Genomic DNA, 24,608 nt, shown 5'->3' on the forward strand with positions numbered 1-24,608 from the left:
AGCCATTGGAGTAACACCGATTGATTGAAATGTCAAATTTGAAGTTGATTTGTGAAAATATGTAAGTCTGTAAAAGTCCGTGAAAGAGAGTCTAGAAGATGAACACGAAAGAAAGGTCGTACCAAAACCAAAGAAAAATAAGAAGCATTCCCAAAACCTTTTGTTTACGCCTTTTCTCCAAACCCCATTGTAATCCAGGTCTAAGTCTCGCTTAATCAGAAAGAATGTCTATCAGGTCAAATCCAGAACTCTATAGATACCAGCCCACACATCAACTTGGCTTGCTTAATTGATGTAGATGGCGCGGAACTGAGTGTTGACGTGCCATCCGGTGCTGGCCAGGGACGGGTTGCCCTTGTTGTAGCAGGTCTTGGTGACAAAGTTGTACACAACCTTGGTGCATCCCGACCTCAAACGGCACAGAGCAATGCAGGCGAGGTCGCTAGGAATGAAGTACCAGATATCCGTGGCAGGGTTGTTGGTGAAGTCACTGCTGGGGCAGACTTGATAAGTGGTGCCAAAGTAATTGACGGTGTAAGTGGGAGCCAGACACTTGGTGAGAGCAGTGCCGTCAGCGACCTTGACTAGGGTCTGGAAGGGCGCGTTGACGTTCCAGTTGGAGGCGGCGACGCTGGGGCTGCCCTTCAGGTAGCAGATCTGAGTGGTGGGGTTGTAGACGGCCTTGGTGCAGCCAGATTGTGCCTCACAAGCAGTTGCACAATCAACGTTGGACTTGTAGCCGTAGTAGATCTGAGGGCTGGGGATCATGAAGTCGGTGTTGGCGCAGACAGCGTACAGGCCACCAGCAGAGCCAACGACATAGCTCAATGGGCTGGGGCAGGCGGTGATGGGCCCCTTAGAGACCGCTGTGCTGCTGGTTATTGTGGCAGCGGTAGAGGAAGAGGTGGAAGTCTTGATCGTGGAGGCAGATGAGCTGCTGGAGGTAGTCAGGGCTGAAGAGGTGGCAGCGCGCGAGGTGGTAGACGTGGAAAGAGTGGAAGGAGTGACAATCTGAGACGTGGACGAAGTAGTCGATGTCGTAGAAGCGACGGCGGCGTTGCCTTGAGGGCAGGTCCATGTGCCCATATCAGCAGTGTAGGAGTACGAGTATGCGTATTGGATCGTGTAAACATCAGAGCCGGAGGTGTATCCCGTGTTGACGGCATAACTCTTGTCCCAAGTGCGCGAGTACAGTGCACAGATCTGTGCCTGGACGACACCGTTCTTGACAAGCGAGTAGCTGGTGAAGAAGTGGCAGTATAGGCCGTTGAAAGGGTTGGTCTCCTGCCTCTGAGAGGCGCAGTCGGCAGCGCAAAGAGAAGGGTCGTACGCTCCGTCGGTGTGAGCCCTGTAAGTGATATAGCTGTTGCAGTCGTTGGGAGCGTTGATGGTGGCCGCATCAGTGAAAGTCGAGTTGTAGCCAGTGGCGGGGTAGTCGGGTGCTGCAAGCTGGTATCCGTTCGAGCCTGCAATGACAACGTGGAAGCTGTTTCTGTATTCACCGCTGTTGGTAGCAGTGGACGGGCCGATGCCAACACCCCAGAAGCTGCACTTGATGACAGTAGTGCTTGAGGGGTTGGGGCAAGCCGTGCCGGGATCTTGGCTGGGATCTCTCTCGAAGAAGATGTTGAAAGCCGCGCATCCGGTCATTTGTTTGCAATCAGCTGCGCACAGCGCAGGACTGTAAGTGGCATAGGTCTTGTATCCCATGTAAGCCGAGGCGGAGGTCGCAGACTGGAGGTTCTGGAAGGTCTGGTACCATCCGACCGGGGTAACGGCCGCCAAGGCGGCGTTGGACAGGTCCGTGTCGGCGAGGAAAGCCGAATCCGTGTCGGTGGTGGGGACCGGACCGCTGCCAGCGGGAAGGGCACTGCAGTCGCCGCGAACGGCCAGGTTGTTGACGTTCCTCTTCGTGGCTGCAACAGTCTGGTTGCCGACGCCGATGGGAACAGTCTGCACAGTTGAGACTGGGATGCTGGCTAGCTCAGAAAGAGACAACAGCTGAGCTGAGGTGGTTGCCGTCAGGGCGGCGAGAACGGTAAATGAGCGCATCTTGAGAGTTGGAAAGATGAAGCTGTCGTTAATATGAAAATTCAATGATTGCGAAGAAGGAAGAAGGAATGATTGTGAGGAAGGACTGTGATGCTGAGTGAGGAGGAATGAGCTGAATTGGTCGAATGTCTTCAGGGGTTATATACATCTTTCCGCCACGATCACCTCTAGCCAGAGAACCTTGGACTTTGGCTACCCAACACCCAATTCTTTGAGGTATGGAAAAGCCTCATTCATCGTCTGATTCTCACTCTAGCGACCAGAGGCTAACGGCGTCGTTGCAGAATTAGGCGCACATCGCTGTCGGTACTCGGGAAGAAATCTTTGAAATTCGACCACCGACGCTGCGTACCTGACTCTTGGGACTCTGGGCCTCATAACAGAGCAAAAATAGCAACCATGCGTCAAACTGTAGCGCGGGTGTTTCCTCAAAGACTCTTTGTTTGTCCCGAAAAACGGGTGCTGTCTGAGGATTGTCCTTGACAAAGAAGTGGTCTGGTGTGGCTTGAACGTTCACCTGTCGGGCATCGTTGATGCTAAGAAGCCTCTAATCCCTATCCCGCTAGCTCGTCGCGGCCCAGCTCGTATTTCACTCTCCGTTGACCTCCACTGAACCAGTAGTGTCATTGGCACAAAGTCTGCGATCCGAAGGCCGGAAGGCTTGCCTTTTTTTGTCATGGAAGTCATAGATTAATATCAACCACGACTATAAGGTAGATTGATCAAGACTAAGAGCGTGAGGTAGATATTGTGATCGATCGTCTGAGGGAAAGGTGGTCGATAATGCTTCGAAACTATGGAATCCGAATGACACTAAATAAACATATCCGGCTTGACACCGCGTCACAGGCATCGACGTATCGCTTGGGATCCAACGAGATCGAGGCCCGTCGATCTGGCGTGGCACTGACAGCACAGTATCCGAATGCCTGGATCCCCGTCCGGCCCCGTGACCCATCCGGTCTGGTGAAATCGGGCTCTGCTGCCGTATAGTCAGCTCATGACAGGCGGGGCTTCCTTAGACATCGACGGGAACGCCGCTGCACTGGGACATCAAGCTCCTTTCACGCTATTGCAAGCGACTTCGTTGACTAACGATCAGCGATCTGCGCTACTGCAGGAGGGTCTTTGAAGAATCTAGATCTCAGCTGTGACTGCAAAGTCAAAATCTTCCGCTTGTTCTGACCATTCCACTTTGGGAGAATTTGATAGATCGGTCGATAGATCGGTCAAATAATTTGTCCAAGTAGTGCTTTTTTCCCACGTGGTTTATAAATCCCAGATAGCTAGCAACGGCGGGTATGGCCTAGCAGTGCGAGGGGGAACAGACTTGCTGTTTACTTAGCTTGTGGCTGGACTTCTCGATTAATGAACATGAGCTACAGACCTCGTATAGAAGATCAAGCCTCCGGGCAATGAAATTTGGCAGAATTCGGAGTGGCCTAGCATCACCTCGATCATGTGAGCTACTGATACCCTTCGTGGCAGGCACAGAAGGTTTGATGAGCTCAAGCTTCATTACCAGCTTTCAAGCACGTTTGGAAAATAGGTTGGAGCCATGAAGCTTGTGGGACTTAGAACTGCTCGTACTTCAGTCTTCCCATCTGGCATGGTCATTCGCGTTTCGGGGCCTGACATAAAGGAAGTTGGATGGTAAAATTTCAATCACACGGCTATTAAGCGTATGTGCGGAATATTGGGCATGGAGTTTTTTTTTTTTAATTATTATGGCTCTAACAGTTGTTCTTTCCAGTGCGGAAACAGAAGATATTGATAATTCCGTCCGACTGCTCGCAACAAGTTGCGCCCAAGTCTGGCGCTGATCCTCCAAAGCAGTTGGGCTTGCAGTTGGCGCAAATGTTTTGACACTGTAAAGAACACCCAAAGTCAGTATATGTCCAACAGGGAAAGAACTTAGAAACGTACGCTTGTCTTGGTTCCCTTATCAGCGGGACAGCTGCCATCGGCAGGAGCGCCAGCGCAGAAGATGAATGCGGCAGAAGCGGGAAGGGCAAATTGAAGCAGCGCCGCGATAGCGAGGGTAGGATGGAACAACATGGTGGCTAGGTAAATGGGGTATCTGTGGAACTAGAAAATGGACGGAAGCAGGAGGTTGACTTGTGTTTCGAGGAAGCTCTACTACTCGATAAATTATCAGAAGGATGATCAGTCATCTGCAGAGGAGCAAGCTGCCATGTATATATAGTAAATCTTTCGCCCTTATCATCAAGTCTCTTTGTTCGGGATATAGTATCAATCAACCTGAATTTCGCATTCCGTGGATCGCGAACTCCATCCGCACGACCTGGTTCGTCCGGAACCAGTTGAAATGACTTGGCTTAAGTGACCGACCAAGGGTGGCCTCGTCAAAGCTGTAACTCGTCCGATACACACATTACTCGCCATTCGACTGTTTCGTAGGGGCAGAGGGGAACTCCGTCAGATGAGGATCCTCGAGAGGTCTCCGTATGAACCGTGCACCAGAGCATGATCCAATCCCCAAGGTTGGTAAACTTTCTGAGTTGCGGAGGTTGTGGGCTATTTTCTCCTTGGATTAATATATTTTGACTTCCGCCTACCGTGCCTCATTCGGGCTGTGTCACTCTGCCGTACTCAGTCTCCTGTGATAAGCTGCCGTAGCAGCCAAGCTGAGACAAGTTGACGGCGGTCCCTCCGAACTTGCGAATATAAATGTCAATTTTGGGTAGCCGTGACCCCGGCCTCCCATGACGCTTACACAACATAGTCGAATGGCCGAGACACGATGCGCCCATCTCGACTGCGAATGCCAAAGTGCGGATGTAGACTGAAGTTTTGCTTGTTGTTGCCTGGCCCAGGGCTGGAATCATTGACTAGACCCAAGTGCCTCCAGGCCGCTAAGCGCAGAGACCTATATAGCCCTGCCGCCATTCAAGTAAAGTTGGGACTTGTATCCTAGTTCATCAACTGTTAGATATCACTACGATATGAATACGTGATTCGTGGATAATAACGAATTATGTTGATACGACCCTATAAAACTTTTATCCACGTATGAATAAGTCGAAATGAAATGGAGCAAAAGTGAAGAAAGAATGGAAACGCATTTACTGGCGACATCTAGCAGTTGATGGGATGGGAGTCTCCGCGGTTTCAGATATTAGAACCACGATATGTAGGCACTTACCAGTCAGAAACAAGGATTAGGTGTTTATCGTCTCCGATTGGGCCAATGACTTTTGTAGCCGAGTAGCGTTGTTACTTTGAATCACCTCATCAACCATGGCGTTATCAAGTCCACGAGAACCTTCCTGGAGAATTTTCAGCTATTGCGCCTCTTTTTGATTAAACTACAAGCTTCTATTGGTATCTGCTGGAATCTGCTTGGAGAATCATCTTGAACAATTCGATGTCGTTCCTGGCATCTGCTGCACTCGTCTTGGGAGCCTTGCTATTGACGACGCAATCGTACAACTCAAGGAACTCATTGGTGTACGGATCTTGGTACGTCTTCCTGACTTTGCGCTCTTGAAAGCCATCGTTCCCGATAAGTTCTCTGATAGTCATCGTGACTGGCAGACCCTTGACATATGGCGTGTCGAAATCAACGCGGACAATCTTCTCGGGAGAGTACACCTCGATGTGTGCGTCGAACTGCGGAACTTTGCTGAAGCCGGACTCGTAGGTGACGGGGAAGTCATCGTACTTGAAGAGGACACTGAAAATGCCGGGGAAGGTAAGACAAGCTCCCGCAACACTCTTCGGCATACCGATAATCTCTCTCATGGCAGATAGATCGTGTGTTCCGAGTCTAGTACTTTGTTAGCAGCGAGCCTTACTTTCATTGACACAACGCCAACATACCCTCCGAGAAGTCGCAGCATCAGTTGAGAATCAGGGTTTACGGGGACTCCAAACTCCTTGGCAAGAGCCTGTTCAGAGATGTCCGACTCCCGCTTCAATCTGTCTTTGGTGTCTGCATCGCTGTAGTCGCTGAATTTCAACGGGAACGTGCCGGACTGATCGACGAATGTTGAGTTGGGTCCGATGATGTCTCTAACTCTTGCGTACTGAATCTTCTCCATGCCACCAACTTCCTTGACTGCGTCGGTGAAAGCAGTGGCGAAACGCCGCATGGTACCAACCATGACCTTCCCCTTGGACTTCTTCTCGGCTTCAATCAAGATGTCCAGGTCCCGGAAACAAACAGAGGCCGGCTTCTCAATCAGGGTGTACTTGTCGCTCTTGAGCGCCAGAAGGCCGTGCTCGACGTGGTAAGCATCAGCGTTGGCAATGACCACCACATCCACATCGGGAGAAGAGCAGAGTTCGGCTGCATCAGCGGTCGTCTTGGGCGGTCCACCCTGCACTTTTCGGGCGCAGTGCTCGAGAGCTTGTTGTGAAATGTCGCATAGGTACGTGGTTTGATAGCGATGAGAGAGGAAGTTTAGATTGGGAATGTGTGCCACCTGGGTGATCTCGCCGCAACCGATGATGCCAACCCTGAGGATCGGCGTTTGCTGCTGGGAGGCCATGTCCGAAGACGTCGTTATTGATGTAGGTGCAACGGTGTTGGGAGCCTCTCGATCTATATAGGCTGCAGATGAATCGGGACTTGAAACTTGAATGATTTTCGACAACTTTGTTGTCTCAGATATGCCTGCTCTTGCGATATTGAAAGGCGGTCGTGACGGCTTTTGTAATCTTCTTGAGCTCCTGTGGATACGGCTCCAGCAATGTCGTCAGCTTGGGCTGGATTGTTGAGCTCCAAATATCATTGGACACGTGAAGATGGATTTGAGACCACTTTTGCATTGGTAGCTTTATCCAATGATGTTTCGATAGAATTGGAGAAGTCACTGTCTCTCAAGATGGACGAGCTCCGATACTCCCCGAGACCGTTTAGACCAGACTAATTGCCCGCGGAGTATCGGAGTAATACCAAAATTGTTAGTGCTATGTCTAAGGTCACCTAGTTCGGTCAAGGACGCGTCCCATAATGTTGGGCGCCGCGACGGTGCATTCTTCCCCGCACACTTCCCTGGTCTCCGACTCCCCGAGAATGTCCATCCCGAGTTCCGGTCACACTTTTACCCCATGGGATCCCATGGGGATGGACCGGGGTCATGAAGCCGTGCAGAGCTACCGAGAATCTGGTCTGATCTGGACTCTAGGCGGTGGCTGGAAAACCTGGAGTTGGTTGCATTGTCGGCGGCTCTTCCAAGATAGATAAATAGCATGATACCTCCTTGTGTTCTCAGGTTTGGGTTGATGCTTCAATCAGGAGCCTGCAACACCTCTGCCAGCAATCCGACGGCGACAACCTCAAAGATCACGCAGAAATTTCTACCTTCAGGATGGGCTCATTCTCGAAGAAAAAGGGAGCGGAGCTAGCCGTGGGGTCGGCTCTTGCAGCTGTGCGTAAATCTTTTGAGGAACGTTGAAGTTGAGAAATCATTGACACAAAGCACGCAGGTTCTACCCGCAAATCCCAAGCCGTGGTACTTGACGCCTCATTTACTCAAATTAAATCTGCTACTACTGGTGCCTTTGTTCTCTTCTGCATCTGTAGGCTACGATGGTATGAAATCTCGACACAACTTGTTGATGCTCTCAAACTGACTAGACAAAGGCTCGATGATGAACGGTTTGCAAACCCTTCCCCAATGGCGCCAATTTTTCGGGAATCCCGAGGGTGCTGTTCTCGGTCTCATGAATGCTGTATATCCTCTCGGCAAAGTTGTAGCACTCTTCGTCGTAACCTACATCTCGGACAGATATGGGCGGAAGCTCCCTCTGGTTCTAGGCTTAGTGGCTTGCATTGGATTTGCCATCTTGCAGGGCATGTCTAAAGACCTTCCTAGCTTTGTCATAGCAAGAGCTTTGCTGGGTTTTTTCACGACTTTCATCAGCCAGCCAAGCCCCATTCTGATTACTGAGTTGGCGTACCCTACCCACCGCGGCCGAATCACAGCTTTGTACAACACCTTCTTCGTACGTTAAATCATCGAGAAGAACCCTGCGAAGTTGCCAATCCACTAACGACCGTTCTGTGCAGTACTTTGGATCCATTTTTGCTGCATGGTGCACCTTTGGAACCTTTAAGATTGCGTCCACATGGAGCTGGCGAATTCCGTCCATACTGCAAGGGGCAGTTCCCATCATCCAACTCATGGGTGTTTACTTCTTACCTGAGTCCCCTCGGTATGCTTTGTGACTCCTATATCAAGTGTACATATGATAGACTTGCTAACCTGTCCCTGTAGCTGGCTGATGCGCCGTGGTCGGAAGGACGAAGCCAGAAAGGTATTCGCCGACTGCCACGCTGGCGGCAACCTCAATGACCCTCTAGTCGACTTTGAGATGCGCGAAGTTGAATTTACTCTGGGAGAGGAGGCCGAAGCCATGTCCCAGTCATCTTGGCTCGAACTTGTGCGAACCCCTGCCAACCGAAAGCGAACACTCATCGCCTGTATTGTTGGCTTCAGCTCCCAGTGGAATGGGGTCGCAGTGGTCAGCTACTACTTGAGTCTCGTGCTCAACACTATCGGCATCACCGAAGTCAAGGACCAGACTTTGATCAATGGAATGCTGCAAATCTTCAACTGGATCATTTCAACCTTCCTCGGAGCGCTCATGGTAGACCGGCTGGGTCGACGACCACTATTCTTGATCTCCACGGCAGGCATGCTTGCGAGTTATATCGCTTGGACCGGGTTGACGTCTCACTTCGTTGCCAGCCATAACGAAGCGACTGGAAGAGCAGTTGTAGCCTTCATTTTCATCTTCTACTTCTTCTACGACATTGCTTGGACGCCGCTCCTGCAAGCCTACCCTGTGGAGATTTTCCCATACACCCTTCGTGGTCGCGGCTTGTCGGTCACATACATCACTGCCTTCACTGGTCTGATCATCGGCAATCAGGTCAATCCGATTGCAATGAAGGCAATCGCATGGAAGTACTACATAGTCTTCTGCTGTATTCTCGGAGTGTTATTTGTTGTGATCTGGTTCCTTTTCCCAGAAACCAAGGGTCACACACTGGAGGAAATCCGTGAGGTCTTCGAGGGCAGGTCTGCGAATGCCAAGGTCGAAGATGTCGAGGGCGGCGAGGAGGAAGAGACTAAAAAGGGTGGCAAGATCAAACAGGTTGAGCTGGCATAAGTAGCAACCGACATCTCATGATCTCCATCGGGCGCACGTATTTCCCAGGCTACAAGTTAAATCAGGAAGTTCCCAAAGGAGATTACAGACAGTCCGGCTATAATGAAATGCAATTTAACTACAGGTCAACGAGCTCGAGTTTTCTTTATAAACCGTGACTTATGTTCACAGTCAAAGACATTGGCCTATTTGCCAGCCGCAGCTCAAGGCGTACTTGCATCGGCGGTGTATCGGCGGCGTGGCAAAACTCGATGAGCCTGGAGGCAAGGATGCGAGAAAGGAAAGAAAGGATAGTTTGACCAGGCGACAGCTAGAAACATCGTCCCGCATTCCACACTATCGCAAAAGGCGAGGGCGGAGGAGTTCCACATTAGAAAGGCCTCGTACAGCAGAAGCTGGAAGTAATGCCAGATGAGGCAAGTGTGTCAACCTATGATGATCCAAAGCCAGCTTAGTATGCACGCCAACTCCGCCAACTCCGCTTCTACAAACCCTTCTCGGGTGAGGTCAGGAAGCCGGGGACTGTCTTCTTCGGCATCCGAAAGCTTTCTTTATTGAGTTAAATGTAGATGATCGAGTCTGATAGGAGAACTAAGACTTTGCTCACACCTCCCGAAGCCATGTCTTCTCCAGTGCAAGAACACGAACTGCGTTCTGCGAAGCCAGGTCTCTCAGAGCAACCGTTGCAAGACGGCAATGCGACCCAACAAGAGCCCCATCAGCACCATGTAGTGGACGTTGAGCATCGGAACTCTGCGTGGGTCTGTGTCCTCGGATCCTTCCTATTTCTCATGCCTTCTTTCGGTGAGCACATCCGCTTTCCGGGGCACCACCAACGTCTTTTGGAAATGCATGGAGATTGGTACTAATGGCCAATCTCCCAGGTTTTATGCAATCTTCGGGGGCAATACAGTCATTTCTCTTAGAGAATCAATTGAGAGACTATTCCGCCCGAGATGTTGGTTGGATTACAGGGGTTTCCAGCTTTCTTACGATGCTTCTCGGTATTCAGGCAGGACCACTGATGGATGTTTACGGGCCAGGGCTGCTAGGGCCAATTGCAGCTGGTCTACTCGTTCTAATGTTCTTCCTACTCGCCGAATGCGCAAAATTCTGGCATTTCATACTCTGCTTAGGCGTCCTGGGAGGTATCGGTAATGCTATTGCTACAACTGTAGGCATTGCTGTGATTGGGAAACTCTTCAATCGTCGCAAGGGGCTAGCACTCGGTATCGCCCTGTCTGGCTCCTCTACTGGCGGGATCATATTTCCATTGGCTCTTCGACAGATGTTCCCCATGTGGGGATGGAAGTGGTCGATGAGAGTCATGGGAGTTTTAGCTACCCTTATCATGATCTTAGGCATTGTTTGCCTCCTTCCTTTCGAGAGACTGAATGCCATAGTAGCGAACGAGGGAATCGCTACTGAAAGGAGTAGAAAGAAGGCTGTGATGGACTTCTCTGCTTTCAGGTCGGTACCTTTCTCGCTAATCTGCGGCGCTATAGCGCTTCTCGAGTTCGTCATCTTTGGTGCTACGGCAATACTTCCAACCTTGGTGGCTTTGTCGGAGTTCTCAATGGAACATGGCTTCAACATGCTAGCTATCCTCAACGGATTTTCGTCTCTTGGACGTATTTTTCCAGGGCTGGTAGGGGATCGCCTTGTACATTACAATATCCTCCTAGTCATGATCGTTTTCACAATTGCCTGCACTGCCGCATCGCTCACTGCATTTGGATCGACCCGGATCGACGCCTTATATGCTTTCTCAGCTCTATGGGGCTTCGGAACCGGATCGTTCTTGTCACTTGCGCCTGGTAAGTTCATGTTGGTGGCTACTTGGACAAGTTGTTCTAGGCTATCAGCAACTGACCGTGGATACCAGCCTGCGTGGCTAAAACTTGTGAGCCGAAAGATTATGGAAGATACTATGGTACGTTGTGTTCTCTTCGTGACCATGCTTGGGGTTGTCTGACAGGCCTAGGGACGATGAACTTCGTCATCAGCTTCTCACTTCTTTTGACGATGCCTATTGGCGGTCAGATGCTAGAATCTCTTGGATCTACTGCCTTATCAGGACTCTATCTTGCGGTTGTATTTGCCGGAGGTACACTAGTCTATGTAGGACGCTCCGTTGTAGTGGGCTCTTGGGCCAATGTCCGAGAAAGGATATAGATGTGGGAGGTATTTCGTTATGTATCGCATTCTGAGATTGGGGCAGCGAGAGGTGGGTAGTCAAGCCCAACTCGTTGAGAATATTCATCGTGTTTCAACGTTAGAGTCTATACGGATACAAATTTACGTACACATCAATCCCATGACGGCCACCTAAAAGATATTGAGTATTTCAAAGTTTTCTCTTTTTGTTTTTGCTATCTAAGATTTCCTTTTACCTCTTCACATAACCATTTTACTGCTCATCTTGAGGGAACTTGGCACCACCTTGTCTCCTAATCTCATCCAAAATCTCCATGACACGGACAGTCTCGGCCCAGGGCATGATCTCGCTTTCTGTGCGTCCAGCAGCAATGTCCAGTGCCACCGCGTCCGCCTCCCAGTAAAAGCCCTTGCCTGGCCGCTCAAAGTCGTACTTCTTTGACTTCAGACCCTCCGTCGTGGAGTCGACCCATCCCTCGCCAGAAGCCTTGGAGGAGTGAACGGTAAAAGAGCCGGGAACTGAAGTCGCGATGCCTTCGACAATGACGTATCCATCGCTTCCCTCAATCCTGCAGAATCCAGGTGGTGTCTTCACTTGTGTCGAAGCTGTCAGGATGCCTTGCTTGCCGCTGGGGTAGAGAAGAAGAGCTGATGTTGCGATATCGATATCGTCTGAAAGTGTTTGCGTCGCAGAGATCTTGGGCGTTACAGCTTTATCTCCGACACCGGGGTCCAAACCAAGGATCGTAAAGGTCAAGCTGTACACGCCAATATCGAGAAGACTTCCCGCGCCGAGAGCCGGGTTCTTCAGGCGCGAGTCTGGACCCAGAGATGCGAGGTTCATGTTCATGGCAAAGTCGCAGAAAACGCGATGGATATCCCCAATCAGCTTTTCCGAATGCAAGACGTTTAGCAGAGACCTCGTGAGGGGGAAGAAACGAGTCCACATGGCCTCCATGACGAAAACGCCCTTCTTCTTCGCGGCCTCAAACACCTCCCGCGCCTCCTTGGCTGTGATGGCGAAGGCCTTTTCGCAGAGAACATGCTTGCCCGCGTTAATGGCGTCAAGGCAGTTTTGCTTGTGGAATGCGTGTGGTGTGCCGATATAGATGACGTCGACGCTGGGATCGTTGTAGACCTCCGCATAGCTACCGTACACTGTCGGTGTCTTTCCTGGAAGGTGCTTCTCAACAAATGCCATGCCCTTCTCAAGCGACGATGATCCGACGGACTGAACAATGTGCTTGGCCCTGGCATTCGAGCGCTCAAGTACTAGATCCTCGACGAACCATGAGGAGATGAGGCCGGTGGCGATGATGCCCCAGCGAAGGGTTGGGATCTCGGAAGACATGGTTGAGACGGCGATAAAGTTTTCAACGCTGATAGCTGCTGTCAAGGCTTGTATGAAAGAGAGGAGTATGGACAGCAGTCGAGGGGTCACTCGATGTATTTATGAAATCTGGAGGCTGATAAATCACTCATGGCAATGACGTGGAATCGCGGGCTGCCCCAGCCATGAAGAAACAGATGCGTTAGAATCCGCCCTAGAGATGAAGACACCATTGAGCAAGCCGTTCTACCAATCCTGCACCAGGAAACACTTACGAGGCCACAGACTCGACTCCACAAGTTGTCACGATGTTGATGCAGTGGGGGGAGTGGAGAATGGGACACGAACAGCTTGTCCGACACTCCCCGGCTGACACTGGCTTTTGGGAGGGTTTATCTCCGCATTCCGGCCGGTTCACCTCGGGGCTCATGCACAACAAGCGCTGGTCAAAGGCCGCTGTTTTTGTAACCACTTGGTCGGGAAAGGGATTCTGCGGTTTGACCAACATTCGCTGGGCAATCTGTAAGTGTAGTCAAAGAGGCTAAATCAAATCGGTGATTTCTATTGTAAATTCTCTGTATCTCAAAAAAAAAAAAAAAAAAAAAAAACACACACTTCAAGTCTTGACAATAGCTCGATTGCTTCACGTGGCTGCGACAACACAGTCGTAAAAACGAGTAGAAGGAACCCATCAACCGGCTTTTGACCTTCGTCGCCGTCTTCGTACAGCCTAATACCTCGCCCGGTCGGGCCAATTGAATCGGGACTCGGCACGCATTTCAGAACTTCAAATCTGATAAGTTAAGTCATTCTGGGTTCGTTAGGGACAGGAGTTTTTGAATCTTGAGATGTCAAATTCTCTGAGCACTCTGACATAGCATCCTGAAGCATTTCTCTTCTGTCATGGCCCACCTCAAGGGCCGATGTTACGTTGAGGATGCTGGCAAAACCTCCTGCCATTTTCGACCTCTCAACCCTGGTCGAATACGAGTTTTAACTGCTAGATCAGAGCATTCATATCTTGTCCATCCCGGCAATACACATGAATACGGGCTTCTAGCCAAGGTTGATATGGGGGATTTGCAGAGATGCATATGCCCCTGGGCTCCCGGGTTTCTTGGCTATCTCGCATCAATTGACAGCCTTAAAGGGACCATAACACCACATGCAGTGATCATTTCTGTTGAACTCGTTCCTATCCTGAGCTGCTGCAATTCTGAAAATGTTGTGGCGCAAGGTCCTTGCATTCGCGCCTTTGGCTGCCTTCGCTGGCGCCCATCCCAACGCTCACGGCATCCGATACTCAAAGCGGGATTCAACACTCGAGATAATCCTCCGCCCCGAGGTGTCTGAATCTGGCGCCGTAGTTTCCGCCACCATCAAGAACACCGGCAGCTTGGACCTCAACCTGCTCAAGGTTGGCACCATCTTGGACGACAAGCTTCCTGTCCAACGTGTGTCCGTCGTTGACGAGTCAGGTCAGTAGCGCCACGGTGACGAAATTTGCCCGTAGCTCACGCGCCAACAGGGAACGCGGTCTCTTTTAGGGGAATTGAGCCGAGTATTCAGTACGATGCCCTGAAGCCGAGGCATTTTGAGTCGCTTCCAGCTGGGAGTTCAGTGACAGTCTCGATCGATCCAGCAAAGGTTCATCAGTTTACACAGTCCGGCACTTACTCCGTCACTGCTGAAGGCATAATCCCCATTGCTTTAGCTCCGTCTACGGACTTTTCTCAGCCTGCCGTTGCTTTCAAGTCAAATACCATCCAGGTCGGCGTGGATGCAGACGCTGCTGCAAAGTCTTTGGTAACTGCGGCACTCAAGGAGCGCACCAACTTACAGCCAGGATGCAACGCGACAACGTTGGACGCCAGCACCAAAGCCCTGGCCAACTGTCAGGTTCTCGCCCTCGCTGCGGCAGCGGACGCAGCTGACCCGTCTTCTAAGCGATTTGTCGAGTATTTCGGCACCAACTCATCAGAAACCCGCAACATCGTCGTCACCCGGTTACAGAATGTCGCGCAGGAGTGTAGCTCAACCACTTCGGGAGTGTCTCGGTACTTCTGCTATGATTACTACGGCGTTTGCGAGCTCGACGGTCCTCTCAACGCTTACACGGCCTGGGATGTCAACACAATGGTCATGTGTCCGCTCTTCTTCGGCCTGCCGCCGCTGCCTGTAGGATGTCACCGACAGTGTCAAGCTACGACTACGATCCACGAAACCACACACTGCGAAGCAGTTTATGCACCTCACACGGACGACTACGCTTATGCTTACAACGCCAGCGTTGCGTTGACCCCTGAACGGGCTCTGCAAAATGCTGATAACTATTCACTTTACGCCAACGGTATGCTCCCTCAATTCTTTTCAGTCTGATTGTGCGGGAGGACGAGGACTAATCTTTAGCCATGATTAGCTGTTTATATGGGCTGTTGAGGTCGAAACATGCCTGGACAGTAAGACGGGGCGAGATAAACTCATCTCCCACTGCATGGGCAAGCTAGACTACAGGCCGGGGCAGAGATGACCTTTTCAACGACCGAACTATTGTCCATGAGATCGGCCTACCGCCCACGTGCTACCATTAAGGTTGATGTATTAGGAACCAGAGATTGTCGGCCACCTCCGATGATTATCACCAGCAACATCTTCTCTCAAGCCAATGACATGAAGCCCATCTTCCCCGCCTCTGTCTCTGCCATTTTTTCTTATCGCCTGTATCGCCCCGCATACTTTAGCTACTAAAGCGCCCGAATTATCCTCTTGGTCTCATAAAATTATCTGTTGACTTTGAGGACGGACTTGATTTCCTCTGACTCGACGTCTTTATTTTTCTGCTCAATGCCAATGCGAAATTGTTCGCTAATTAGCCCACAATGACTACCACAGCTCTTACATCTGACCCGGAGACGACCACCCTGCGTTTCGCGTCCGGAAACGGACCGGTAACCCGCCGCATCCTTCGGACTCCGCTCCGCGATGCCCTTCCTACCGAGATCCCAGTCATCGACGTCTCGCTCGCATTTAGCACCGAACTTACAGACCGAAAAACTGTAGCACAGCAGATCCGTAACGCTGCCACAACATCCGGCTTCTTCTACTTGACCAACCATGGCATTGCGTTTTCGGTCACCGTATCAGCTCATATAGCCTGCCTAGAATACTTCCGTCAGGATGAAGGGACCAAAATGCACTCATGGGTTGGGAAGAGTCGCTACTTCAATGGTTACAAGCCGCCCGGATCTCAGCGGATCAATAAATCAGAGAGCGTCGACGTCCGCGAGTCATTCAGTTGGACGTACGACCCTCGCCACGACCCCGATGTGGCCGACGTCGATGTTATTCCCGAGGAGGCGAGAAAGCTTTTACGGATTGAGGACTTTCACTGGGATGGCACGGCCAACCAGCCGCACTTCAAAGCAGCCATCATTCAGTACTGGCAATCCTGCCTGAAGCTCGCTCGCGTCCTCGTTCGCTCCTTTGCGCTATCGCTTGATCTTCCCGAGGATCACTTTGATGCAAAGTTCGCGTACCCTGATGCTGCGCTGGCGCTTAACTACTACCCACCTCTGAGTTCCTCGGCCGCCGTTGATTCAGACACCAACAAAACAGTTTCCATAGGATCGCACACGGACTTTCAGCTCTTCACCATTCTGTGGCAAGACACGGTCGGGGGCCTGCAGGTGTTGAACCGCCAGGGGCAATGGATCAAGGCTGCACCCATCCCTGGAACGTTTGTCGTCAACATTGCCGACTACTTGCAGCGCATCACAAATGACCTCTACGTCAGCACAGTACATCGGGCCCAGAACTTGAGTGGAGAGGAACGCATCAGTATGCCCTTCTTCTTTGGCTTTGGCCTGCATGAAAGCTGCGGTGTCATCGACACCTGCGTCAAGGAAGGGGAGAGGCCAAAGTACGAAGAGATCGGCTGCGAAGCTTGGGTCCAACGAAGAGCTCGGGCGATGCACAAAGTGGAATCTGATGACGAAAACGACAGTTCTCAGTGAGCAAACAAAGCCTTGACGGGGTTTCAAATTACCGTTTGCTTTGATAATCTCTTCGTTTGCTTCTCTCCATTTTAATTAACAGCAGGGGCTTATCGAGGTCGGAAGTTTGGAACCCCTTTGTGGCTAAGCTTTAAATACTATTCATACCGGGACAAACAAAATTTAACAGATAAAGATACTGATAACCCCTTACGTCAACAAACGATTTCCAGGTGCAACACGCACATAGGTGACCTTACTCTGCATTCTCCAGAGCTATGGATCGGCTCAAAGTCTCGGTTCCTAGCGAACAATTGACTGGGAATTCGGCAGGAGATCTTACACCTGGCAGCAATAACTCAACGATGGAGCCAGATATTGACAGCTCACGATCCTCACAAACTGAGCCAACTAAATCGGCTAAGGCATATCGTTTCAGTTCAATTCTTCACAATTCCATCAAGTCTGTACAGCGACTACGCCTTCGAAAGCCATCACTCCTACGAGGGCTGCTCTTATTGGGAGCTACATCAACTATTGCATCTTCTGTACTCATGTAGGCTCTCAGTGATACTTAGTATTTCACCACTTCTCTAAGGAAGATTACTCATTATTTTCTAGCACTCTATTATACGTCTTCATCTTTGTCCTACAGCCTCAAGCTCTGAAAGACGCAGCCTCCCAAAGCTTCATCTCCAACAACCCCATCTTGACGGATGGCCAGCCGGTCGACGGCTTATCGAGATGGCTGGAGGATTTCTCGCGTTCAGTCATTCCAATCATGTGTCACTCTCACAACGATTACTGGAGGCCTTACCCCCTTTACTCGGCTCTTGCAGCGGGCTGTACCGGGGTGGAAGCAGACATTTGGTTGAGTGATGATGGATCCGACCTGCTTATTGGCCACGATGAACATGAATTGTCGCCCACGAATACTTTGCGATCCATGTATCTTGATCCTTTGTTGAACATTCTCAACACCATGAATCCTCCGGAGCAATGGTCGAACTTCAGCCGGGTAGATCGCCCGCAGGGAATTTTCAGGAGTCAACCGAATATCACGGTAGTTCTGCTCCTGGATATCAAGAGTGATCCGTATAAGACGTGGCCAGTGGTGATGGAGCAGCTTGGACCCCTTCGAGAAAAGCTCTTCCTCACACGCTTCGAGGTAGTAAATACCGAGCCAGGTTTCAGGCTGAGGCAAGATATGTGGCCAGGCCCTGTGACCATCGTGGGTACTGGCAATCTCATGGATGATCGCATGATAAATCAGTGGCCAACGAATGAGCTGTACCAGCAGTATCATGACGCCTTCCTCGACGCGCCGTTGGAGCAACTTCCCGATGATAACTGGCGCAAGTACGAGGATTATGGGTACTTTGCCTCCCAATCGTGGCATGAGCAAGACACCTTTTACGCATCCGTGTCTTTTGAGAAGAGTATCGGATCGGTCCGCACTGGCTTCAGCAGCAAGCAACTTGCGAAGTTGAGGAGGCAGATCAGTACTGCAAAGTGGTCAGGTCTCAAGTCGCGGTATTGGGACCTGCCCAGTTGGCCAATCTCACACCGTGATTACGTCTGGGAGGTGTTGACAAGGGAGGGAGTTGACATGTTGAATGTCGATGACCTGCAGAGCGCAGCAAGAAGAGGATGGACGAAGGGTTACGTGCAAAGCGTGATATGGATAGCTTTGACTTCGACTGTCATCTTCCTGACGGGTCTTGCGATGACGTGGTGCGGATTCACAGCTATCAAAAGGCATATGAAGGGTCTTCAATCTCAGAGTATTGTGCTGGCATAGGCTATAATAGGATCTTTAATGAAAAATGTTGGACTAATTATCTCCTGTCTGATTCACCCTTTACTTGAATACTGATATTATCGGAAATACCGGATAGTTCGGGTTGCAATTCGCCAATCCACTAGTCAAGCACTTTCATCCTACGTATCAAGAATGATGCTTATACCGCCACGAGGACGTCAGGACCAGGCACCGCAGATGCTGCCACTTGGGAACCCATGCCTCCCGGACAGCACGTATCTCCGCGGATGTGGTCCATGCAACTTGCCCATCGACTTTGAGATGCACTACAGAAAAGATCTACAGGTGGCCCGATTTTCTGCCTTCCAGCCTGTTTTAGTCTTCCGTCATTGGCGAAGAACCTGTATCTGCGTTTATCATTCGTACTACGTAGCGGGAGATCAGGTCCTGTGAAACACCACCCCAGGGATAAGCCACGCGGCTTAGAGTTTGTATTCACGTAGGTTGGGTTGGCTCTCAAATCACAGAACATGCTTATTGGCGTTGGTCGAACAGAGTTTCGGCTTTAACCTCCTCCATGAATTGCGAGGACCTCGATTTCGCCATGCTCGACCACGGGCCTTTGAGCATCAATGTGACGCACGAGTCAAGTGTTCCATTTGACTTCGAGCAGGATTTGAGGGGAAAGACATGCCCAGCTTAACAGGAACATATATGTTCGTGTGACCCACGTGGCGGGCGCATGTAGATTCTGCCCAAAGGTATCTGCCTGACCGACGCCCTTCTTCTTTCAAGAAGTCAGATTGTCATGTCAGCCGCGGCACAACGGGGGACGCTGGCACCACTTCCGGAATATCACCGCCGTGGACTGATTGTACTCACCATTTTCTCATTCCTCTCCGCCATTGCCACAACTGCTCTGTGGCTCTTCATCACATATAAGCTATTGGCGTATCGGAAAACCCGGCCGGCTCCGAGGCAACGAAGTACACGACCACAAGATGCCGATAGTAACGATCTACCGGATCTCTCTTTGGGGTTGGATGCCCCTTGCGCAGGAACCACCGGATTCGCCCGACTGGAGGAACTTGATAGACTAGCCGCGTCACAAGAGCAAGCGGGAGAGGTTGCAAGTGCCACTGGGGATCGGGACGAGCAGGAGGTTGAAGAAGCCCGCAATCCTTTCCCCATTCTCATCTATAATCTCTTACTGGCAGATATGATGGAAGCTGTTGCCTACGCGCTCAGTATATCCTGGGTCTCAGCTGACGGCATCTTTGCACCTTCGTCAGTCTGCTGGGCGCAGGGTTGGCTGGGCTCGACCAGTAACTTAGCAGCGAGCCTATTCCTAGCGGTTATTTCGATCAACACGTTTTTGACAGTAGGCTTGGGCTACAAGCCACCGCCGTGGACAATCTATACCTCGATAGGGGTTCTCTGGATATTCGACTTTGGAATCAATGGCGCAGGAGTAATATTTTCGGAGATCCACCCAGCAGTTCCTCAAGAGTCTTTCTTCATGCGGGCCAATGTCTGGTAATCAAAGAACAATCTCTTGTTTTGACTTTGGATGCTTTTCGGCATCCTGTAGCTCCCATGCTAACTTGAGATCTTCTTAGGTGTTGGATTTCTACATCGTACGATTCGTGGCGGTTTTGGGCTCACTATTTCTGGGTCATTGTCTCCATCGCCATTACACTTAGCCTCTATTCCTTCGTCTTCTTTACTCTTTGGCGTCAAAAACGCAGTTGTCGTCACTTACCGGAAAAGAGAGCGTCACAAAGCGAAGCCTCCGAATCAGGATTCGAGACCGGTCATGGATCGGAAGTTCGACGACCTTCAGGCTATCACCCAGCCTTTCTTGCGTACCCGTTCGTATATGTCGCTTGCAGCGTGCCTCTAATAATCGGCCGTATTACTTCTCTGCTGGGTGTCGATCTTGGTATATCATATTTCGCCTTTGCGGGATCCATCTTGGCTGCGAATGGACTCTTTAACTCAATATTATGGACCACAACAATTATGTTCAGCGAGCCACAAGACGCACACAACACGGGCTTGGAACAGTTCGCCTTCGTCAGAACCCCGATACGAGATTATGGACACACTGTCGTCATCAGCGGTCCTGCAAGTCGAAGAGTGCCTGAGCCAAGTATTGTCCCTGGCGGCGGTCGCAAGGAATGGTGGTGGTGGAAACATGGCGGGCAGAGAGGCTGGGGGAGATCCTATGCCAACATGCATGGAACGCCCAGAGTAAGCGCAGTCGAGGTGCACGATCATACATTACCAGTCATTGTGGAAGGTCCCTATATTCAGATGGACATTGTCACAGCTGTTACCGTTGAGCAAGCGGAGATTCAGCCGATACCCCCGGGCAGGCCTCTAGACACCTACCCAGCAAAATAGCGTTCTGCTCTATACGTTTTCCTAATTGAGGAGAGTTGAAACCACGTATATTGTTGTATCAACCACACAAACTGATACGAGTAGCAAGAAGCCGATTTATGGATCCGATTCGGGACATGGAGTCGGGAACCAGTAAGAAAAGCAGAGACAAGAACACAGAATAGCCAGGTACTTGACAATGTCACTCGAGATTGACAAACCTCTTCACAGCAGTCTTGGTTCTTCATTCCCCACCACGGGCTGACCAGATAACAATCGAAAGCAACAAAAGCATAGTGGAATTTCCCACCTCAGTCTAAACAAAACCCATGCTCCATAGGTGGAGAGGCGAAGTTGCTTGACGTGTAGTCACAAGTTCTGTAGATATCAAGACGGAATATTCAGACAACCGTGAATGGAAACCGACTCAAAGCAGCGAGAGAGCTAGCCAAAAGCAATAAAAAGCCCCATTAATTTAGCTGGGTGGGCCCTGGTATCGGTTTCGCTTTTCCTCACCCTCATAACTCCGCTACTCCCCGCCCTTCTCATTTGGGAATTGTCAACCATTTCCACCAAGCCAACAAACACGTCGAAAACGAATCACCATCATATCCGAGAAATCCGAGTAGATCGTAACGGTATATCTATAACCCCACAGATAGCCCTGTTGAACATCCCACAATGTCCGGCGCAGGGAACGAGGCGCCTGAAACGTCCAACAAGAGGCGCCGGACCTCAGGCATGTACCAGAGGCGGCGTGCCGTTGCGGCGTGTGGGCCCTGCCGGGTCCGTAAAACGAAATGTGACAATGTCCGGCCTGCATGCGGCTTCTGCCAGCGGAACGGCGGCCAGTGTACATATCCCGACACCTCTAACGACTTCTCAACGTGAGTTGGTCTCTTAGTGTCAGAGGTAATTGTGCCAGCTCAATCTTATTTGTTGTTGTACAGATTCGACCCTGCGAGCTTGGCAATCTTAGACCGTCTCAATCATGTCGTCTCTCTTCTCGAGACTCGTCCGGATCTGCCAGCCGAGCACGCCATCGTCGCTCCCCCGATACCGTCCACGTTATCGCCAACATCAATCCTTGGACCTCAAACTAGTGCCAGTGTCACTGTTGACGAAAATCCAAGCCATTCACCCGATGGCTTGCCTGAAGACGATGTCATGATCCGCCTCGATATCCCCGACTCTACGGCTGCCAGGTCTAATTGTGAAGCCATTCTGAGATGGCCAATCTTCAGGGGATATGCGCCTGAAACTGAATCTTTCATCTTGGAGTTAGAGGATGATGATGCAGACTCTTCGTTTCGGTCCCAGCATTTTAGAAGTCGGAACCTTGGGCGAGGAGTTCAAGAAGACGACTTCACGGTGCTTTCTAAGAAGTTTTTGGCATACGTGCACGTCAAGAATCCAGTACTCGACGTGGGTGACTTCAAAGCGTACGTCAAGGATACGGTAGAGAACGGTCCTCGGTGGGACGGGCCTTCATGTCTGGTAGTAAGTTCGTGGTTTTTCTTGCGTTTTCATGATGCTCACGATGCTAACCAGATGACCAGCTGATTGCATGTGCACTAGCCTGCCTTGCAAGCCCATTTCAAACCGAGATCAACCTCAACAGTACGCCCGAATCAGTGCGCTCGTCATCATCAACCGCCACGGATCCAGATACAGCTCAGGCATATTACCTCGCAGCCAAGAAGCGGCTGGGACTCCTTGAGCCTTCCTTGCTTCAGATTCAATGCTTATTCTTTTGTGCGGTATTTGAGATGTACTCACTTCGTCCACTCCAGGGCTGGTTTTATTTCAATCAAGCTAGCGTCCAGTTCAAGAACCTATTCTGGCGTAGAGCCCAAAGACGAAATACGCAAAACGTTTCTCAGAAAACGCGGCGTCTCGAACAGCGTCTTTACTGGTCATGTATGAAGTCAGAATGGTAAGTCCGACGGAAATTTATGCCTGCTGAAGGGGATACTTGGCTGACTCTCGACACCCAGTGAGCTAAGGTGTGAGATACCGTTGCCAGCCAGTGGAATCACTGGCCTTGGATATCCCGACTTGTTCCCCTCACCTCCGTCTGAAGTTGCATCCCCTACAGCACAACCAAGCGCGTTGGATATATTGGAAGACGACATCCAGCCAGAGGAGGAGAAGAGTTGGTTCTACTACCTGGCTGAGATATCGTCGAGAAGAATGACCAATCGTGCTATATCTATATTTGGTTATAATGGAGAGCAGGCATGGATCCGAGATATAGCCAAGGTGCTCGAGAAGAGCGAGGAATTTGACGAGCACATCAACCTTTGGTAAGAATCTCCTTGTCTTCCCGGCGCGAGTTCGTGTTTGGCCCGAGACGCTGGCTAATGCATGCTCAGGTGCTTGCACATACCCTCTCAGATCCATTGGCAGAACCGAGAGCCATCAAACAACGAGCTGGTACACTTTATTCGACACCGAGCCACGAGCTGCCGCGAGTGGATTCATCGGCCTTTCTTGTATTACGTGGTCCATCAACCAGCGGACGACCCTTGGATACCCCGCGTCATGCCATTAGCAGAAAAGTGCCTAGATCTCTCACTCGAGTTGCTGCTAGACGCTAATCCTCACCATCGCCATCACGGAACATGGTTCATGGCCAGAGCGGCAATGACCCGTGCTCTCCTACTTCTGGCCGCAGTCAAGAGCGGCAGGTTCTCTCGGCTGCCCGAGCGATGGAAACAGGGAGTTGACACGGCCACATGGGCTCTGCAGCGGTGGTATGGCGAAGCTCCGGATTTGCGTAAGGCTGCGTCTGTGCTTGAGGATCTCGTCGGTCAAGTTGTCGGGCCCGGAGTCTGAAAGGGTCTGTGGGGGACTGCGAATGGAGCGGTCCGACGCCAGTACTTGTCAAGCGTCGTAATGGGTTGTCAGTCAATTAAGCGTTCTTTGGGCTCTTTCAACCCCAACTCGACTGAGTCCTCGGACATGTGAAGGAAAGGTTCGCAGGTCCTTGGCGTTTCTCGCCCTTGGTTGGAGGAGAAGTAAAAGGCGAATAGGCGAGCCAAGAGCAGAGGAGGCCCCGCGTCCTTGTACTTGCTTTTTGTTACTTCGGAGAAACACTTGAGCGCTTTGACATCGGCATCGGTCCGGGCAGTCTCTGGCATATGGGTAATGCGCCTCGAATCACTCTGCTGGGCAGTCTTTCGTAGAGCTGTACCCGCAAGCCTACAGCTCCTCTGCTTTTCGATCTAAATAACAATTCCAAGTAGAAGGCGAGGCTACTCCATGATTTCAAAGTTGCATCGGCAGGTTGGTGGCCTTCTATGGCTGCGGCTTTTGTCGGCTGATTATTAGTTGTGTGGGAGGTCTAGGCGTCTTTCTTTGGGCCAAAGTCTGTGAAGAGGACTCAAAGCCAAACAACCAAGAAGCTGAACTTTCAGCAAGCTGCAGCTAATTCTCAACTCCTTTTGGAGAAGCATGTATCTTATTGTCAAAGACCTCGGCGTGGGGGCTTTCTGTGGCTAACGAACACCCCAAAAGTAGTTTTCTCTTCCATTGTTCTCTTCGGGACACTTACCGGGACAAAGAATGCAGCAAGATGCGTTAGCTCCAGGCCCCTTGACGCCATGATCCAGTCAGGTCCTGCGTTTACGCTTCCTCTCGTGCCCTCTAAGTGTCTTAGTCTGCAGGGCGCATGGCACTCCCTTTCCCCCTCACCATGTGATTATCTGAGACCCTTGAGCAAGCTCTCGCCCTCCATCAGTTACATCAGTTAGCCCCAGGGGGCCACGTGTGGCTGGTGCTTACC

General features: G+C 50.9%; 11 protein-coding genes across 11 annotated transcripts; 7 read left to right on the forward strand and 4 right to left on the reverse strand.

The window, feature by feature from the left end:
* Nucleotides 1-40: 40 nt before the first annotated feature.
* Nucleotides 41-1,979, reverse strand: BDP55DRAFT_662048 (uncharacterized protein). Its single transcript, XM_060574772.1, has one exon. The coding sequence runs from the start codon at nucleotides 1,708-1,710 to the stop codon at nucleotides 286-288; it is 1,425 nt and encodes a 474-aa protein (XP_060430231.1). The 5' UTR covers nucleotides 1,711-1,979; the 3' UTR covers nucleotides 41-285.
* A 1,806-nt stretch (nucleotides 1,980-3,785) lies between these two features.
* On the reverse strand, nucleotides 3,786-4,110 carry BDP55DRAFT_728074 (uncharacterized protein; the record flags this gene model as incomplete). Its single annotated transcript, XM_060579397.1, has 2 exons — nucleotides 3,786-3,920; nucleotides 3,979-4,110. The coding sequence occupies 2 exons, from the start codon at nucleotides 4,108-4,110 to the stop codon at nucleotides 3,786-3,788; spliced, it is 267 nt and encodes an 88-aa protein (XP_060430232.1).
* A 1,234-nt stretch (nucleotides 4,111-5,344) lies between these two features.
* Nucleotides 5,345-6,871, reverse strand: BDP55DRAFT_581334 (oxidoreductase). Its single transcript, XM_060570825.1, has 2 exons — nucleotides 5,896-6,871; nucleotides 5,345-5,842 (listed from the first exon to the last, which is right to left on the reverse strand). The coding sequence occupies exons 1-2, from the start codon at nucleotides 6,564-6,566 to the stop codon at nucleotides 5,392-5,394; spliced, it is 1,122 nt and encodes a 373-aa protein (XP_060430233.1). The 5' UTR covers nucleotides 6,567-6,871; the 3' UTR covers nucleotides 5,345-5,391.
* A 517-nt stretch (nucleotides 6,872-7,388) lies between these two features.
* Nucleotides 7,389-9,195, forward strand: BDP55DRAFT_693458 (lactose permease; the record flags this gene model as incomplete). The annotated part of the gene is made up of 5 exons (XM_060577226.1): nucleotides 7,389-7,448; nucleotides 7,507-7,612; nucleotides 7,664-8,025; nucleotides 8,090-8,235; nucleotides 8,298-9,195. The coding sequence occupies 5 exons, from the start codon at nucleotides 7,389-7,391 to the stop codon at nucleotides 9,193-9,195; spliced, it is 1,572 nt and encodes a 523-aa protein (XP_060430234.1).
* A 620-nt stretch (nucleotides 9,196-9,815) lies between these two features.
* Nucleotides 9,816-11,370, forward strand: BDP55DRAFT_551211 (riboflavin transporter MCH5; the record flags this gene model as incomplete). The annotated part of the gene is made up of 4 exons (XM_060569097.1): nucleotides 9,816-9,999; nucleotides 10,080-11,012; nucleotides 11,081-11,128; nucleotides 11,180-11,370. The coding sequence occupies 4 exons, from the start codon at nucleotides 9,816-9,818 to the stop codon at nucleotides 11,368-11,370; spliced, it is 1,356 nt and encodes a 451-aa protein (XP_060430235.1).
* A 153-nt stretch (nucleotides 11,371-11,523) lies between these two features.
* BDP55DRAFT_662053 (dimeric dihydrodiol dehydrogenase) lies at nucleotides 11,524-13,091 on the reverse strand. The gene is made up of 2 exons (XM_060574773.1): nucleotides 12,958-13,091; nucleotides 11,524-12,896 (listed from the first exon to the last, which is right to left on the reverse strand). The coding sequence occupies exon 2, from the start codon at nucleotides 12,701-12,703 to the stop codon at nucleotides 11,606-11,608; it is 1,098 nt and encodes a 365-aa protein (XP_060430236.1). The 5' UTR covers nucleotides 12,704-12,896; nucleotides 12,958-13,091; the 3' UTR covers nucleotides 11,524-11,605.
* A 799-nt stretch (nucleotides 13,092-13,890) lies between these two features.
* On the forward strand, nucleotides 13,891-15,311 carry BDP55DRAFT_111261 (Deuterolysin metalloprotease family-domain-containing protein). Its single transcript, XM_060565387.1, has 2 exons — nucleotides 13,891-14,160; nucleotides 14,211-15,311. Exons 1-2 carry the CDS (start codon nucleotides 13,905-13,907, stop codon nucleotides 15,059-15,061), a joined length of 1,107 nt encoding a protein of 368 aa, XP_060430237.1. The 5' UTR covers nucleotides 13,891-13,904; the 3' UTR covers nucleotides 15,062-15,311.
* A 250-nt stretch (nucleotides 15,312-15,561) lies between these two features.
* Nucleotides 15,562-16,695, forward strand: BDP55DRAFT_631397 (2OG-Fe(II) oxygenase; the record flags this gene model as incomplete). The annotated part of the gene is made up of 1 exon (XM_060572275.1): nucleotides 15,562-16,695. The coding sequence occupies one exon, from the start codon at nucleotides 15,562-15,564 to the stop codon at nucleotides 16,693-16,695; it is 1,134 nt and encodes a 377-aa protein (XP_060430238.1).
* Nucleotides 16,696-16,869: 174 nt separating this feature from the next.
* On the forward strand, nucleotides 16,870-18,485 carry BDP55DRAFT_714949 (uncharacterized protein). The gene is made up of 2 exons (XM_060578283.1): nucleotides 16,870-17,230; nucleotides 17,296-18,485. Exons 1-2 carry the CDS (start codon nucleotides 16,953-16,955, stop codon nucleotides 18,473-18,475), a joined length of 1,458 nt encoding a protein of 485 aa, XP_060430239.1. The 5' UTR covers nucleotides 16,870-16,952; the 3' UTR covers nucleotides 18,476-18,485.
* A 591-nt stretch (nucleotides 18,486-19,076) lies between these two features.
* On the forward strand, nucleotides 19,077-20,842 carry BDP55DRAFT_742248 (uncharacterized protein; the record flags this gene model as incomplete). The annotated part of the gene is made up of 3 exons (XM_060580459.1): nucleotides 19,077-19,357; nucleotides 19,424-19,972; nucleotides 20,221-20,842. Exons 1-3 carry the CDS (start codon nucleotides 19,245-19,247, stop codon nucleotides 20,840-20,842), a joined length of 1,284 nt encoding a protein of 427 aa, XP_060430240.1. The 5' UTR covers nucleotides 19,077-19,244.
* Nucleotides 20,843-21,502: 660 nt separating this feature from the next.
* On the forward strand, nucleotides 21,503-23,659 carry BDP55DRAFT_728081 (vegetative cell wall protein gp1; the record flags this gene model as incomplete). The annotated part of the gene is made up of 5 exons (XM_060579398.1): nucleotides 21,503-21,708; nucleotides 21,772-22,321; nucleotides 22,381-22,757; nucleotides 22,819-23,127; nucleotides 23,197-23,659. 5 exons carry the CDS (start codon nucleotides 21,503-21,505, stop codon nucleotides 23,657-23,659), a joined length of 1,905 nt encoding a protein of 634 aa, XP_060430241.1.
* Between the last annotated feature and the right edge of the window lie 949 nt (nucleotides 23,660-24,608).

Source organism: Colletotrichum godetiae (genome assembly GCF_030913485.1).
Source record: "Colletotrichum godetiae strain CBS 193.32 chromosome Unknown BDP55scaffold_18, whole genome shotgun sequence".
NCBI lineage: Eukaryota > Fungi > Ascomycota > Sordariomycetes > Glomerellales > Glomerellaceae > Colletotrichum > Colletotrichum godetiae.

Coding starts and splice junctions, on each gene's coding strand:
- BDP55DRAFT_662048 (XM_060574772.1), bottom strand. CDS start 1,710: ATGGGATACAAGACCTATGCCACTTACAGTCCTGCGCTGTGCGCAGCT.
- BDP55DRAFT_581334 (XM_060570825.1), bottom strand. CDS start 6,566: ATGGCCTCCCAGCAGCAAACGCCGATCCTCAGGGTTGGCATCATCGGT. Junction 5,843..5,895: donor ATGCTGCGACTTCTCGGAGG/GTATGTTGGCGT, acceptor ACAAAGTACTAG/ACTCGGAACACACGATCTAT.
- BDP55DRAFT_662053 (XM_060574773.1), bottom strand. CDS start 12,703: ATGTCTTCCGAGATCCCAACCCTTCGCTGGGGCATCATCGCCACCGGC.
- BDP55DRAFT_111261 (XM_060565387.1), top strand. CDS start 13,905: ATGTTGTGGCGCAAGGTCCTTGCATTCGCGCCTTTGGCTGCCTTCGCT. Junction 14,161..14,210: donor GTCCGTCGTTGACGAGTCAG/GTCAGTAGCGCC, acceptor ACGCGCCAACAG/GGAACGCGGTCTCTTTTAGG.
- BDP55DRAFT_714949 (XM_060578283.1), top strand. CDS start 16,953: ATGGATCGGCTCAAAGTCTCGGTTCCTAGCGAACAATTGACTGGGAAT. Junction 17,231..17,295: donor ATTGCATCTTCTGTACTCAT/GTAGGCTCTCAG, acceptor ATTATTTTCTAG/CACTCTATTATACGTCTTCA.